The 14,467-nt window shown below is 35.3% G+C and overlaps 3 protein-coding genes across 4 annotated transcripts; 2 read left to right on the top strand and 1 right to left on the bottom strand.

The window, feature by feature from the left end:
* The first annotated feature begins 4,486 nt into the window (after positions 1-4,486).
* On the top strand, positions 4,487-5,745 carry LOC133285104 (ribonucleoside-diphosphate reductase small chain). Its single transcript, XM_061482278.1, has one exon. The coding sequence runs from the start codon at positions 4,625-4,627 to the stop codon at positions 5,612-5,614; it is 990 nt and encodes a 329-aa protein (XP_061338262.1). The 5' UTR covers positions 4,487-4,624; the 3' UTR covers positions 5,615-5,745.
* On the top strand, positions 5,737-10,685 carry LOC133285105 (uncharacterized). 2 transcript variants are annotated; one of them, XM_061482280.1, is made up of 8 exons: positions 5,737-5,769; positions 6,017-6,180; positions 6,279-6,319; positions 6,873-6,930; positions 7,843-7,936; positions 9,726-9,810; positions 9,888-9,953; positions 10,352-10,685. In XM_061482280.1, exons 2-8 carry the CDS (start codon positions 6,084-6,086, stop codon positions 10,463-10,465), a joined length of 555 nt encoding a protein of 184 aa, XP_061338264.1. In that variant the 5' UTR covers positions 5,737-5,769; positions 6,017-6,083; the 3' UTR covers positions 10,466-10,685. The 2 variants fall into 2 exon arrangements, with proteins under 2 accessions (XP_061338264.1, XP_061338263.1); XM_061482279.1 differs by lacking the exon at positions 5,737-5,769 and having other exon boundaries at positions 5,985-6,180.
* Positions 10,686-13,353: 2,668 nt separating this feature from the next.
* On the bottom strand, positions 13,354-14,253 carry LOC133285106 (arabinogalactan O-methyltransferase 1-like). The gene has a single exon (XM_061482281.1). It carries the CDS (start codon positions 14,251-14,253, stop codon positions 13,354-13,356), a length of 900 nt encoding a protein of 299 aa, XP_061338265.1.
* Positions 14,254-14,467: the final 214 nt, after the last annotated feature.

Here is a 14,467-nt window from a genome sequence, read left to right as displayed (position 1 = left end):
TGAAACCAATTCCTCTGAACCAGAATCAGCCTCTGAAGAAAATCAATCCCAGATATTTGATCCTATGTCATATTTTTTAGAAGTTGCATATGCTAATGTTATTGGGATACTATGGTTAGAACTGCAGAATGAAGAATTGAGTCATGGTATGATTCTCCTGACTCTGAGGCTGAAGGTGTTGCTAGTAGAAATCAAAGCAAAAAGTCCACAAGTGTTGCTGGACCATGGTTTACACTTGATGATATTCCTCCAGCTCAAAGGAGAAAAAGACTTTTAGAATTTTGAGCTTGAATTGATAAAAAGTTACTTGTTGCTGATACTGATCCTTACAAAGTTATTGAATAATTTTGTTCTAGAATGATAGGCTCACTCCAAGAATGGTATCTTAACTATTAATTTTGAATTGATTTGCATAATTTTAATCATCATTAATTTTTTTTGTTATAACAAATATTATGGTTCGACTCAACCTAGATTATAATTGGTACATAAGCAGTGGTAGAGCCACGTTTTGTGTGTGTGGGGGTGGGGGGGGGGGCTTGGCCCCAATTTATTTTTGAAAATTAGCCACGTTTTTAACATGGTTAAATTTCTGGATAAAATTTAGTGTTAAACTTCACCTAATTTAAAGATATCGGCCTAGCAAGACAGATACTCAGAATGAAGATTGTCTGGGATGGCTCAAAGAAGCTATTGTGTATCTCAGGAGATGTACATAGAGAAAATCCCAAAGAGGTTCAATATGGACCAATACAAGACAATCAACACTCCTCTGGCTGGACACTTTAAGTTAAGTCAGAAGCAGGGTCCAACCAGTGATGAAGAAAGAGACGAGATATCAAAGGTTCCATATCAGTCAACTATAAACAGTCTTATATATGCTATGATATGCATAAGGTCTGACCTTACTCAAGCAATCGAGGTTGTAATTCGATTTCTATCGAACTCGGGTAAGGAACATTTGGACGCCATTAGATGAATATTCAGATGTCTCAAAGGCAAAGTAAGCAGGTGTTTGTGCTTTGGGAGAGGAAAATTCGAGTTAGAAGCCTACTCAGATGCCGACTTGGGTGGAGATGACTACTCGAGGAAGTCGACCACAGGTCGCCTGACTACCTTTGTAGGGGGAGATAATTTTTGGCGGTCCAAACTCTAGAAATGTGTCCCCCAATTTACTACCGGGACCGATTACATTGCTGCAACTGAAGCTTGCAAGGAGCTAGTGTGGATGAAGAGTTTTCTATAGGAGCTCGACCATAGTCAGAAGAAGTATGTGCTAAAGTGTGATAACCAGAGTGCTATACACTTAGCGAAGAACTCAACATTCTATGCATAGTTAAAGCACATAGACATGTGATACCATTAGATTCGAGAAGTGATAGAAAATAAGTTTATGCAACTCAACAAAGTCCATACTGACTTGAAATGGTTGGACATGATGACCAAGTCGGTTCCAATATGAAAGTTTGAAGATTACTGTGAAGGTGTCATGTTGACTACTCCGGCCCCATATTATCTTTCAAAGAGAATATAAATAAATTGTGTTGTCAAACATTTTTTTTAATCCAAAATTACTTCGCAATCATATAAATAAAAAAATATTTTTTTCTAAAAACGGAGAAAAAAATGATTATCATACTCATTCTAAATGATTTAAAAAAAAATGAGAGAGTAAGTGATAAAAAATAAATCACATAATTTTTTTATAAATTATTTTAATGTCATAAATATATGATAGAGTAGTGTGTGATTATGTTATGATTTATATGATTTAAAAATCGGAGTGATTTATGACTATGTATATTTCTAGGGTATCTCAAGAGTTAATATTTAAATCCTTTTAAATTACTTCAGATATGTTAATAATAACTTTTCGAGATTTCAAATTGTTCCCTTACTCTAGACATTGATGTTCACCCCGAACACAAATTGATATCAAAATTCATGGAGGTATGAATTAAAAAATGGCATTAAACCAAACAAAATACGCTGAAAGAGAAAATATTGACAATTCGTTTCGATTAAACAAGATATTCCAATGAGATATCCCGTGGATATAAATAATAAATACCTCAGTCACACTCACACCTTTCGATCACTTCTAAGGCCAAACAAATTGCAAAAATCAAAACGTTTGAATCAACCATCACTTTCTAAAATATAATGACATGTAAAACTTGCCATCAAGACTGATGCATGCAGCATGCTTGACATATATCTTCATGATATCTACTTTTCAATGCATATTAATTCCATTTATTATGATTATTTCTTTCTAAAATATGCTTCTTTTGCTTATGTGGTTGGGGCACTGCAATTCTACTGATTTGGAAATGGTTAAAGGACAGATTCTTTCTTACATTGTTTTAATAGAAAAATTTAAAAACATCCATCAAGAATAATCATATTTTTTTATTTACTAAAAAAAGGAATTCTCATAATTTTTGTAAACTTTTCTATTTTTAGTAGTCTACGTATGTAAAATCATTACACCATATCGCACTTATAATAATAATACTCCAAGAAAAATAAAATAAAAAACACTTGCTCACGTAGAATTTACACTTAAGTGTTTAGGAAAAAGTTATATTTATTATCTATTTTTTTATATTATTTTTTACTATCAAATTTTAATAATTGATTTTCGTTGAACTAACGATTATAATTTATTAAAAATTAATTAATAAATATGACTCCATAAATTATAATCGTTAAATTGATAAAAATCAATAATTAAAATTTAATAATAGAAGATAATAAAAAAAATTTATGGGCCTGTTTGATTGTGTTCTGATTTTTTTGTTCTTAAAACTGTTTTGTAAAATAGTTATGGAAACAGTTATTTTCTATATTTTTTTCATTTTGAAAGTTAAAAACCAAAAGAGAAAACAAAGGGTGTGTTTGAATGTGATTTTGTTTTTTTGTTTTTAAAAACTGTTTTGAAGATAAATTTTGAAAACTGATTTTAGAGTAAAAAAACAATAAAACTTGTTTGATATAGTTAGTTTTGAAGTTATAAAGAAGTTGTAATTATTTACATAAATGCCATTAATGAATCCTCGTATTTACAAGATTGCCATCGCAAAATAATTTAAAATTAAAATAAAAAACAATTTAATTACGAAAATGCCATTAATGAAACTCTCTAATTACAAGAATGCCACTGCACAAAAAAAAAACAAAGGAACAACTTTTGAAAACATCTACTAGTTGTTTTCCTTTTTTAGTTTTTAAAACAAAAAACGAAATTGTTATGGACCTGACAAAGGCCCATATTCTAGAAAGACTAATAAAGGACAACATAAAAGGGAAGGAATCTCCTATTGATGACGATCATATCCAGACAGCTAAGCAGTTGGACTTGGGCCCCCAATATTCCTAAGAGGCCCAGAAGTACACTCCTTCAGGTAACCCATATATAAATAAAGGGGTTAAACTAATAAGGTACACACTCTCTAAACTCTCTCTCTTAGCTTGTCACTGTACACACACTCCACGCCTTGACTATGTCGATTATTATTGTGCACAGTGATCGGCCTACTCTCAAGGGTATCTCATTCATAGATACTTGAGAGAGGGCACCTAGATCCTACATAAAATATACCAGCCACCGGTTGGACATCTCTGTCTTTCAGACAGAACAGAAATGCTGTTTTGAAAACAAATATGGTGAAAACACTTTTTTCAAACAACTTTTTTTGTTTTGTTGTTTTTAAAACTTAAAAACTGTTTTCAAAAACAGAAATCAATCGAACCTAAAAACAACTCAGACATGTTCTTTAAATTTGATTTTAAAAACAAAAAAACAATTATAATTTTTAAAATATTTTTTACAAAACAGGTCTTACCAAACGAGTTTTTTAATTTTTTTTGTTCTGAAAACTAAAAAACTGTTTTGCAGAACAATATTCAAACAGAGCCTACTGTGTGCGCAAAACAGTTCTAAAACAATTTTTTTTGTGCGCAAAACAGTATTCAATCATTAACGTCCGAGAATTTATCTGCACACGGATACTGCATATGTAATGGGCCGTTGGCATCCATACTAGATATGCACAAGCCTAGTGTGTGCGCCACACGTGCCCAAACATGCACAACACAAACACCCCCTGCATTTACGACACGTGTACTTAATATCATCAACACGGTCGAGGCTTTCCATTCAAAACGACAACACTAACAGCGTACACAGCACTCTTCATTTCAATTTCAAAGCCCCACAACACTAACAACGCGCCAAATCAAATTTCCCACCAGAACACAATTTCCTAACCAATAATCCCTTCATTTCCATAATTACCCCTCCCGTTTCAAACACATCAAATCAAAGTCCTCCACCAACCATAATCCAAAGGGTATATTCGTAAAATACAAACCCTCAAGGGAATTTTCCATCTCCGAAATCCCCAAATTACCCCCTTCTTCGTTGAGTTCAGTCTTCTCCCACAAGCTTTCTGAAAACCCCAAAATTTTGAAATTACCCGCTCCCATTTTCAATGTTTTCAAATTTTTCCTTCCTCCCTCTGTATTTAAATCCCTGAATCTTCTTCATTTTCCCCAACCCTCAACAGCATTCAAATTCTCTTCTTTCTTCTCGAAACCCCTTCAATTCCCAAACACAACAATGCCTGCGATTCCAGAAGAACCGCTTCTAGCTCCAAACCCAGATCGCTTCTGCATGTTCCCAATCCATTACCCCGAAATCTGGGAAATGTACAAAAAACACGAAGCATCCTTCTGGACCGCCGAAGAGGTTGATCTCTCACAGGATCTCGGCCACTGGAACTCCCTCACCGACGGAGAGCGTCACTTCGTGACCCACATTCTCGCCTTCTTCGCCGCCTCCGACGGCATCGTCCTCGAAAATCTCGCCGGAAGGTTCATGAAGGAAATTCAAGTCGCCGAGGCACGTGCCTTCTATGGCTTCCAGATCGCCATCGAGAATATCCACTCCGAGATGTACAGTCTCCTTCTCGAAACCTACATCAAAGACCCCACCGAGAAGAATCGTTTGTTCCACGCCATCGAAACCATTCCCTGTGTCGCGAAGAAGGCTGAGTGGGCCCTACGCTGGATCGACGGTTCCGAAACCTTCGCGGAACGCCTCGTGGCCTTCGCATGCGTCGAAGGGATTTTCTTCTCTGGAAGCTTCTGCTCGATATTTTGGCTTAAAAAGCGCGGGTTGATGCCGGGACTCACCTTCTCGAACGAACTCATCTCGCGAGATGAAGGTCTCCATTGCGATTTCGCTTGTTTGTTGTATTCTCTTATGAGGAAGAAGCTGAGCGAGGAGCGCGTGAAGGGGATCGTGCGTGATGCGGTGGAGATAGAGAGGGAGTTTGTCTGCGACGCGCTTCCTTGCGCTTTGGTGGGGATGAATGGGGATTTGATGAGTCAGTACATTGAGTTTGTTGCGGATCGGTTGCTGGTTGCGCTTGGGTGTGGGAAGGTGTACAATGTTCAGAACCCCTTTGATTGGATGGAGCTGATTTCACTTCAGGGAAAGACTAACTTCTTCGAAAAGCGCGTCGGCGAGTACCAGATGGCTTCCGTTATGTCTAGCTTGAACGGAAACGGTGGTGCACACGTCTTCAAGATGGATGAGGATTTCTAATTTATTTATTTTCCTTGTTTCTTGTGTAATAATCAGAATATTCCCTGTCACTGTTAGTTTAGGTTAATGTATTTTTTACTTTTTAAGCAATAGTTGTTTTTATTTGTGGTTATGTTCTATGGTTTGTTTTTTATATCTCAGTGAGAAATGATAAGGTATAAATTCAGAATATCAAGCTTGATTAATATTTATTGTTGTTCCTTATTTTTTATTGCTTGAGTAAGTTTATATTTTGATTTGATTACACGAAGAAGGAAAAACATAGGATTTTTTTTTTTTTTTTTTTTTTAATAAACTACGTTATATTTGAAGTGAAAATTTTTATCTTGTGGTAAATAATTACGAAATTTCTTTGGGTAATTTTGCATAAATAAGTGAAATATCTCAATGGTTTCTTCAAAGGAATAAATAAAATTGACTTGGGTGTGGCTTGTTCCTGCTGAAGAGAGCATAGTTTGTATTCACCGTTATGTCAATGACAACTGAGATGCAGAGCACTGAAATGCTGTCTAGAGCACAGCTTTTCCATCTTTTCGATCGTTTCAGTTACCTTACTTCCCAACCGGGTACTTTGTTTTTGTTTCCCCCATTTCTTTTACTGTTTTGATTGATTCCCCGATCCCTTTTGATTTCTTTGCAATTTGGTCGTGCTTGTAATTTGCAGACGTGAAGAAAAGGATTGCAGAGGCTGTACAGGATAAGCAGGTGAATTTTTTTAGGACATTTATTATTACTATTGTTTTGAATTTATTTTGTTCGTCCTATTTTTACTATTTTTTTGCGTCTTAAAATTCTGTTTGAATCGGACAGCGTATCTTCAATGTGAGGTGACTTTGCTGTTCATGGTATTTTATATTCCAGTTTTCAGGAACGTCCTTGATTTTAGGAATTGATAATGGGCTTGTGAAGGAAAAAAAATTATGTGGGTACCCGGAAGAAATTGGACTTTGTTTCCTTATTAGCCTCTTAACTCCGGTTAATTAGTTACTTTATTCTTTAATTTGAATTCATTAAGTGTGAGTGTGTGACGGCTGAGCTGAATAACTAGAACCTTAGTACACGTTTTATCCTTTAGGCTAGCATCTGTGTGTGTGTGTGTTGGGGTTTAATTATGTGGAGAGAAGTATTTGAATGCTGGATATATCTAATAAAAGTGCATGCCAGTTTGATATTATACTTTTGCCCTAAGTCCATGTGATAAAAATCAGTATATAATGCATTTTGCTGTCATTTTCTGGAAATCACAACTGATGAGCAGGAAGCTGTTGGTGTAACCACTGCAATACAGGAAGAGATATTTTTGGAGATGGGTGTTGGTATGTTGTATTCTGATATGTTAGTTGTTGTTTGTAGTATTGGTACCTAATTTTTCATGTCATTAATCTGTGCCATGATGACATTATTTGTGTTAACTTAGCTCAGCTGCTGACTGCTGCAATACCACGAATGCCATCATTCTAATATATATGCCTGCTTGTCTCACGATGCTTTATGGGATTGGGATATTCACTTGTTAGCAATGAAAGAGAAACAAACTCATAAATAGTGGATTAAATCATCTTGGACTCTTGGTAGTCAAATATGATATGCTTCTTGGTCTTGGTACTTGTGATGAAAATGAGTTGACACTATACATTATAGGTGATACTTTTTCGTCCACATGCTAGACATGCCAATGCACATATAGTTTTAGAATTTATTGTTGCCTGAAATCATGTCCGGAGTATGGCTTGGAGGGGTTGTATGCTATTGTTCCCTCCCTCCCTCCGTTTTCTGTAAAGTTCCTGGTTATTATTCTCCCAAATAAAGCTTTAGAATACTGCATTTGTCACATGATGGGAATAACATTTAATTTTTTTTTTTTTTAATCTTTCTTTTATTGTACTTCACATTTCTTTTCCTTCTATCTTAGTTTAGGATAGCTGTGGGGGTAATTTAGGCATCTTGATACAGGGAATGATTGTATGCAGAATCTGTTTTATCATCTAACCATACTTGATACTAATTTATTCTGAAACTCTTAGTTATCAGAAGAAAGCAGTCATGCTTGTTACTAAACCATCAGGTGGCTATTTATATTTTCACAATCATATCAGACTATCAGTGTCTTGAGGCTATCTTCTGTTTGATATGACTATTGTGGAGTAGAAGTTTGTTTTGCCATTATTGTTGTTATTATTATTATTATTGTTGTTATTGTTATATTATTATTATTATTTATACAACAGATCCAAGATTTGGTATTTCGTGCCTGGGGAAAGTCAGTACTGCATATGAGAATGACCGGGATTTGGTGATTCAGTTTTATAAATTTCTTGTAAAGTAAGTTCTTTCTAGCATTCACTCCCTTGTTGACATTTTCTCTTCAATTCTTATTTCTTAAAACAAGTGATTTAGAAAGTGACCATACCATGCCTATATCTTTTCTAGCTTTGAGTTGTAATGACTTTTTAAGAGCTGAATGAAGATTCCCACCTATTAAGTTGTACATTGGGAAGAAGTTACATGAGAAGCAGGGGGTCAGCTCCACAAGTATGCATGACTAGCAAGGGGAGTAACTAAAATCCTAGGTGGCATGGGTTTCATGATGGAGAGAGAGAAAAAACAGTGGAACAGCTTGGGTATATGGGAATGGAGGGAAAGAGAGTGTGGGAATTAGCCCAGGCCTCTTGAAGAATTTTGGATATCTGCATTTTCTTCTGTTGTGGAGAGAGGAACTGAGGAAGAGAGTTTATACTATTTTCTCTACAAATTTTCCTGTGTTACTGATATTACATGGTATCAGAGGCAGAATTTCAGTGATAGTACAATACTGTTCAGCTATTTTTGGTCCATTTGTGTAACTGAATAAATGGGCTAGCTTAATATTTCCACCATATTTAAGGGATACAAGCCTTACATCCTTTGAAGCCATAGAAACTACAGTATGTCTTGGAATTAGTGTTAAATGCTTTTATTCATGCCCAGAGATTTCTATAAGTGGAGAGAATTTGACAATGTTCTTCTACTTATTTTAGTAGGCTTTTTGACCCGTATAATGCAAAATCAGAAATATTTTCCTCGTTTAATTCTTTTGATAAACAATTTACCACTTTAATATGAAAAAAATGCTTATGAAGGTGATAGGAAACTGATATAATAAGGATAACGAACAAGGGAAAATACTGCAATTAATAAAACTGGTTTATGCAATACTCCAACCTGATCTTATAATAATAGAAAAGATGACTATTACAGAAAGGAAAATATTACAATAGGATTCCCCCAAATGATATTACTACACAGGACAATTGGAGAGGCCCTGGTTCTCTCCCAAATTCCAATACCAAATGGTCCCAATATTTCCACGATGCCTTTACACACTTCACATTCCCCATCTTATACTCAGCTTAACCTTCTAGAATATTCTGAAGTTAGTTACGCTACCATATTGGTAGAACATAGTCTCCTACTATCCATCTTACATACACCTACATGAGTATATATATTCCTATCAGAAGGTATACGCGTTCAAGTTGTGCATCACCACAATATGTTATTTGTGCAAGACCCATGCATGTTTGTCACATGTCGTGCTTTGCAGGATGTGCATGGGGGTGTGTGTGACTTAAATGCGTATAAGGTAATGTGCGTCTTGCAGAGCGTGACACATGACAGATGTGCGTTGGGTTTTGTACAATTCACGTATGGAGGTAATGTGCGACTTGAACACACACCTCCATGCATGTTTTTCGCATTAGATTGGTAAATTGTTTGCCAAATGAATCAACGAGAAAAAATATTTCCCTTTTAGAATTAAATAGGTTAAAAATCCTATTTTAGTATTTTTCTTTTTAATTTAACATATTTTGAGTTCAAAATAGCTTATAATTTGGTGCATACTTAGAGCATTTTTGAATTTTTCTCCTAAAATTTAAGCTAATCCAAAAATGCACTAGTTCAAAGTTATCTAAAAAGCCAGTTTTGGTTCTATGTATGCTTTTCTTTCTGTCTTTGAACAAAAAGTGAGGTTATCTTGTAGAACACCATTGTGGAAGTCTTATAGCTTCTGTAAAAGGATTAGTAAGCAAATATGTAATGGAAAGTGGTCTTTTACACTATGAAATGGCAGAGAAGAAATGGCCTGCGATGAAGCAGAGCTTGGAGAAGAAGAATTTGCAGAAAAAATGCTCAATCAACAAAAGTTACAAGAGCAGGTAAAATATCTTAACTTCCATTGAAGCTTTTTGGTACTTGTATACACTGCTAACATAGAGAAAGTAAATCTTCACAGCAACTAGAGATGCTGAAGCACATGCGCAAGTTTCACATGGATGATCAATCTGCCATCCTTGAGAAGGTAAACACTGGTTCCAAAGTACAAGGGAGATTCTTTACTTTTCATCCTTGCAATAAGAAAAGTATAACAGTGGTAATAAGCGTGATTGGTACAGGACAAGGAGTCCATTCGAAAACTTATAAGCAATCTGCTAATATTTGGCTGTCTTAGCTCAGTTAGTTCACCTGAAATATATGAATTATCTTTTCATCAAAATGATTAATCTCCTTGTATGTTGATTGCTTTCTCTATATTAATAAAATCCTGTAATATTCAAATTTTTCAACTTGGTTTGGCTTACTATACACATGTCTTGGCTGCTTGACAATCTTTATAGATGAGAATTCCCCCATGAAAAGTATTTAAATAAAGTAGAAGAAAATGAATTTATTGGATGCATTTGTCATTTGTTCTGCCAGTTACACCAGCAGATGGAAAATGGCAATTATGAAAGCGAGACATCCATTTTGTTTGCTGAGCAGATCGAAGAGATTGTTGTAAGGAAGGTGTCCCCTTTGTTTTTGCCAAGGTAGACCCAGAAGCATGCCTTATTATGGACCCTTTGTTAAATTATGCTGAGGGATATGTTTTGGTTCAAGTTTAGCTATCGTGTGACGGCTATTATGTAGTGTACTTCATTCAGCTGACACTTAACTACATTACTGAATTTTTTGTAGTTATTTTCATCTTTTATAAGATCAGAATTAAAAATGTAGTGCCAAGTTTGTAATTATCATGATTTTTATTCTAAATGCAGTCTTTAAAATTTAAAAATAAATTGTTTACAAAAGTAGAAATAAAAAAAATATTTTTTTTCCTTGAACCAATAAAATCTGAAGTACTTATATCTAAATTCCTGAAGGAATGTACTCCTGCTAAATTTTGTGTTATTTTCTGGTTCTTTTTTTAAATAAATGGAACTTGATATTTTCCAACCCCCCTCCCCCTCCCCACACACACACACACCCCACTGATCTGTTGGTTTTAATCGTAGGCAGTAGATGGGTTAAGAATTAGCTATCAATGTAATATTGTTAACAGAAACCCAGGGCAGGGATAGTTGTAAGGGATTTGACTTGTACTGTCATTCCAAGTAAAAAATAAAGGCCAAAATGAATTCGGTGTAAATTATATAAAATAATCCTGCACTTATGTGTTTTTTAAATTGATTGAAGTAATTAACTCTCTTACACTACACTACACTACACTACATCATTATAATTATATTAAGTTTAAGACAAAATTATCTATTCTTAATTCATCAACCACTATTCCGTCGGCCATCACCTTTAATCGACCACTGCTTGTTGCCACCTGCTGCCGTATGCTGGCCGGTGGTGATTAAACTACACTTTCCTAAAATTGGGCTTTGGTTTGAGGCATCGATCAAATAGAAACGTAGCCATTTTAGGGACCTTGAAATGAACACAGCATGGGGCGTTCTTTGAATTATTCCCAATATCGAGAGCTAGCAAAGGTGTGGCATTCAGGACAAAAAAACCAATAACGATTTGGGGAAATAAATCCTATGTATTTACTTCAAAGAAAAAGGAGTTTAATTCATAAGAGGATCTAGACGATGCAATTGCAAAACAATTTCACTAAACATTTGAAAAGAGAATTAGGATTATCTTTGTGAATACGTGAATTTAGGACAAGTAAATTTGTATTTATATTTAACTTTAAATTATTTAATAAGTTAAAATTACAATATATTTTAGACTACATTAAAAGTAAATTCAATCTAAATCATGTAGCGACAAGTCGATTTTAGAGGTGTGAACTTCACTGCTAACTTTACTTATTATTGAGACAGTAATTTTGTTTGTTTATTTATGGGAATTGTTTTTCTCATTTAATAAGAGATAAAACAATTTTTTTATAAATATATATAGAGGAGAGAGAAAAAAAATAAATAGGTTCCACATCTCCATATGTGTGGTCAAGAGAATTGTTTTATCTAATGTTAAGTGAGAAAACAATTTCCTATTATTTAAATAACAAAAGAGATTTGAGGACTTGTGGAGAATATATATATATATATATATATATATATATATATATATATATATATATATATATATATGGGATAGGATCAACTTACACCAGTGTAAGAATAATAAATCTTACACCAAATCTTAACCATTGATTTCCGTGCATCCAATGGTTGAGATTTATTGGAAATTAAAAATTAATTAATGAGTGAGACCTAATAAATCTTAACCGTTAGATGTAAAAAATCAATGGTTAAGATTTGGTGTAAGACTTATTATTCTTACACCAGTGTAAGATGATCCTGCCCCATATATATATATATATATATGAGGTAGGATCTTTTGACACCGGTGTCAAATTTGAAATTTGACACCTCATCTGAGAGCCATTAGATCAAAAAAATCAATGGCTCTGATTTGTAAGTATGTGACACCGTTGATTTTTCTTGATCTAATGGCTCTCAGATGAGGTGTCAAATTTCAAATTTAACATCGGTGTCAAAGAATCCTACCTCTATATATATATTTGGTAGTTTGAGAAAATAAAATTTAATCTCGGAATGAAAAAGTTTCAAAAGAAATGAGTGCACTTAAATACAGTTCTTAGACAAAGTATGTTTTACAAATTGAACAAGTTATAATGGAATTCAAATATAAGAAATCCACTGTTATCCTATCTTCATCTAAATGTCTTGCATTGAAATAAAAAGTGAGGTTTCATTCCCACAATTATAAAATTTGAGTCCATTGTAACGATAAGAGTTAATTATGTAAATTGTAACATAAGAGGATCACAATCATAAAATTATCGACAAATGTTTGAGTCCATTGTAACGATATTGCACATATGGAGACTGTTTTCATACCAAACATCCGTTTCATATTTTTCAAGACACTCTTACTAGAAGTAAACATTTTAACTTAGGCGTGTGCAATGGGGGACGCATAATTTTTTATATTAGGGAAAAAAAATAAATATTAAAATTATAAATATTGTTAGGAGTTTAGAACTAATAGAAAAGGCTAATTGTTACAAATATTTTTTAGGGAGGGGCAAACTATTTAGTCTTATAATCTATTATTATTACAAAAATACCATTAGATATATAATATTAAAAAAATAAAGGTGAGTGATTAACTCAGTAGAAATCTTCATATTTACATACTGTTCTTGAGAAATGATTTGTAATTCACACTGATCCATTAAATTGTATAATATTTTATTTTATCTGTCAGTTATTTCAATAGAGCCTTTGAAGGACAATCACAAACGAAAAAGGTAACTTCGTTGAAACTTCTGGATAAAAAAGACACGAATAATAGAGACCATAAAACTTCTTGAGCACAAAATGTAAAAAAAGAAAAAGAAAACCTGTTCTTTTAAATATTAAATTGAAGACTCATACAGTAAGAAAAGCTTTATAATTTTAGCAAAAACCATGAGTGGTATCATTGACATTAACAGCGGGTGGGATAACAAAGTGCCAAAGCCTCTTAATACCACCAACCCTATATTTCATGCACAAAAATTCCTTCGCGTACTTTCGCTCAATCTCTCTATCCACGTCATGAAGGAACACGTGCGTCACACCTGACCTTTTCCTCCCACGCGCCATCACCGCCGCGGAATATATCACTGCCATCCTCCCAGGTGCCGCCGCAAAGTACCCTCTTGGCGCGTCAATCATAATCACGTCCCAATCACGGCCGTACACTTCGTCGGGCAGCTCACTCAGTGCTAGATGGCACTGCCGGTTGCCCTTGAGAATGCCGTCTCGGCAATCCTTCTTGTAGGAGGAGAGGAGTGAGTTGGCGTCGGAGAGGCGCGTGGGGTAAAGCACAGTGTGGGCGCGTAGGATAGGGAAGCGCTTGAGGGCAGAGAATGTCCACTTAGGATCCTCCTCGAGAAACAGCGTGGTGCCATGTGGATTGAACGAGTCCCACATGAGTGAGTCGTGACCGATTCCGAAGACGAGAAAGTTGCATGGCGCGAGGGATTGGAGAACTTCGAAGGTTAGCCGGATTTCTCCTTTGGACTGCTGGGGAACCTCACGTGCCGTCGCGTAGTGGAGGATGGCGACGAGGGGGGTTGCCAATGTGTCGAACTCCGCCGCGATGATGGCTTGGGCTGCCGTGAGGGGCGGGGTGTCGTCGGAGCAGGGGTTATTGGACACGAGTGTCCGCCGGGAGTAGAAGAGAAAAAGAATGATGACGACGGCGGTGGCAGTGAGGACGGAGAGAAAGCGTGGGTTGCCGGAATGAGGAATAGTACTGTGACTGTGAGGATGTTTCTTCTTGTGGGAAGACTTGAAAAATGATGGTTGCATGTTGATTTGGTAAAAAGGGTGTGTGAATGAATGGGAGAATGTGGTGGTGATGGAAAAAAGGATGCATGGAGATTGAAAAGAGCGATGTTGTAGTGGTTCAAACTTGACGTGGCATTTCCTCGTTGATGGAGCTGACTTTTCTAAATGTGACCCAAAACCGATACGTTTTCGTGGTTGCAAGGAAGGTATATTTTCTATTCTAAGTGCTGGCCTA

This window comes from Gastrolobium bilobum, unplaced genomic scaffold (assembly GCF_033153095.1).
Source record: "Gastrolobium bilobum isolate Gb01-03AN ecotype WA unplaced genomic scaffold, APGP_CSIRO_Gbil_v1 utg25755, whole genome shotgun sequence".
NCBI lineage: Eukaryota > Viridiplantae > Streptophyta > Magnoliopsida > Fabales > Fabaceae > Gastrolobium > Gastrolobium bilobum.
Note: the sequence above shows the minus strand (reverse complement) of the source record. Positions and strands in the feature narration are given on the sequence as shown.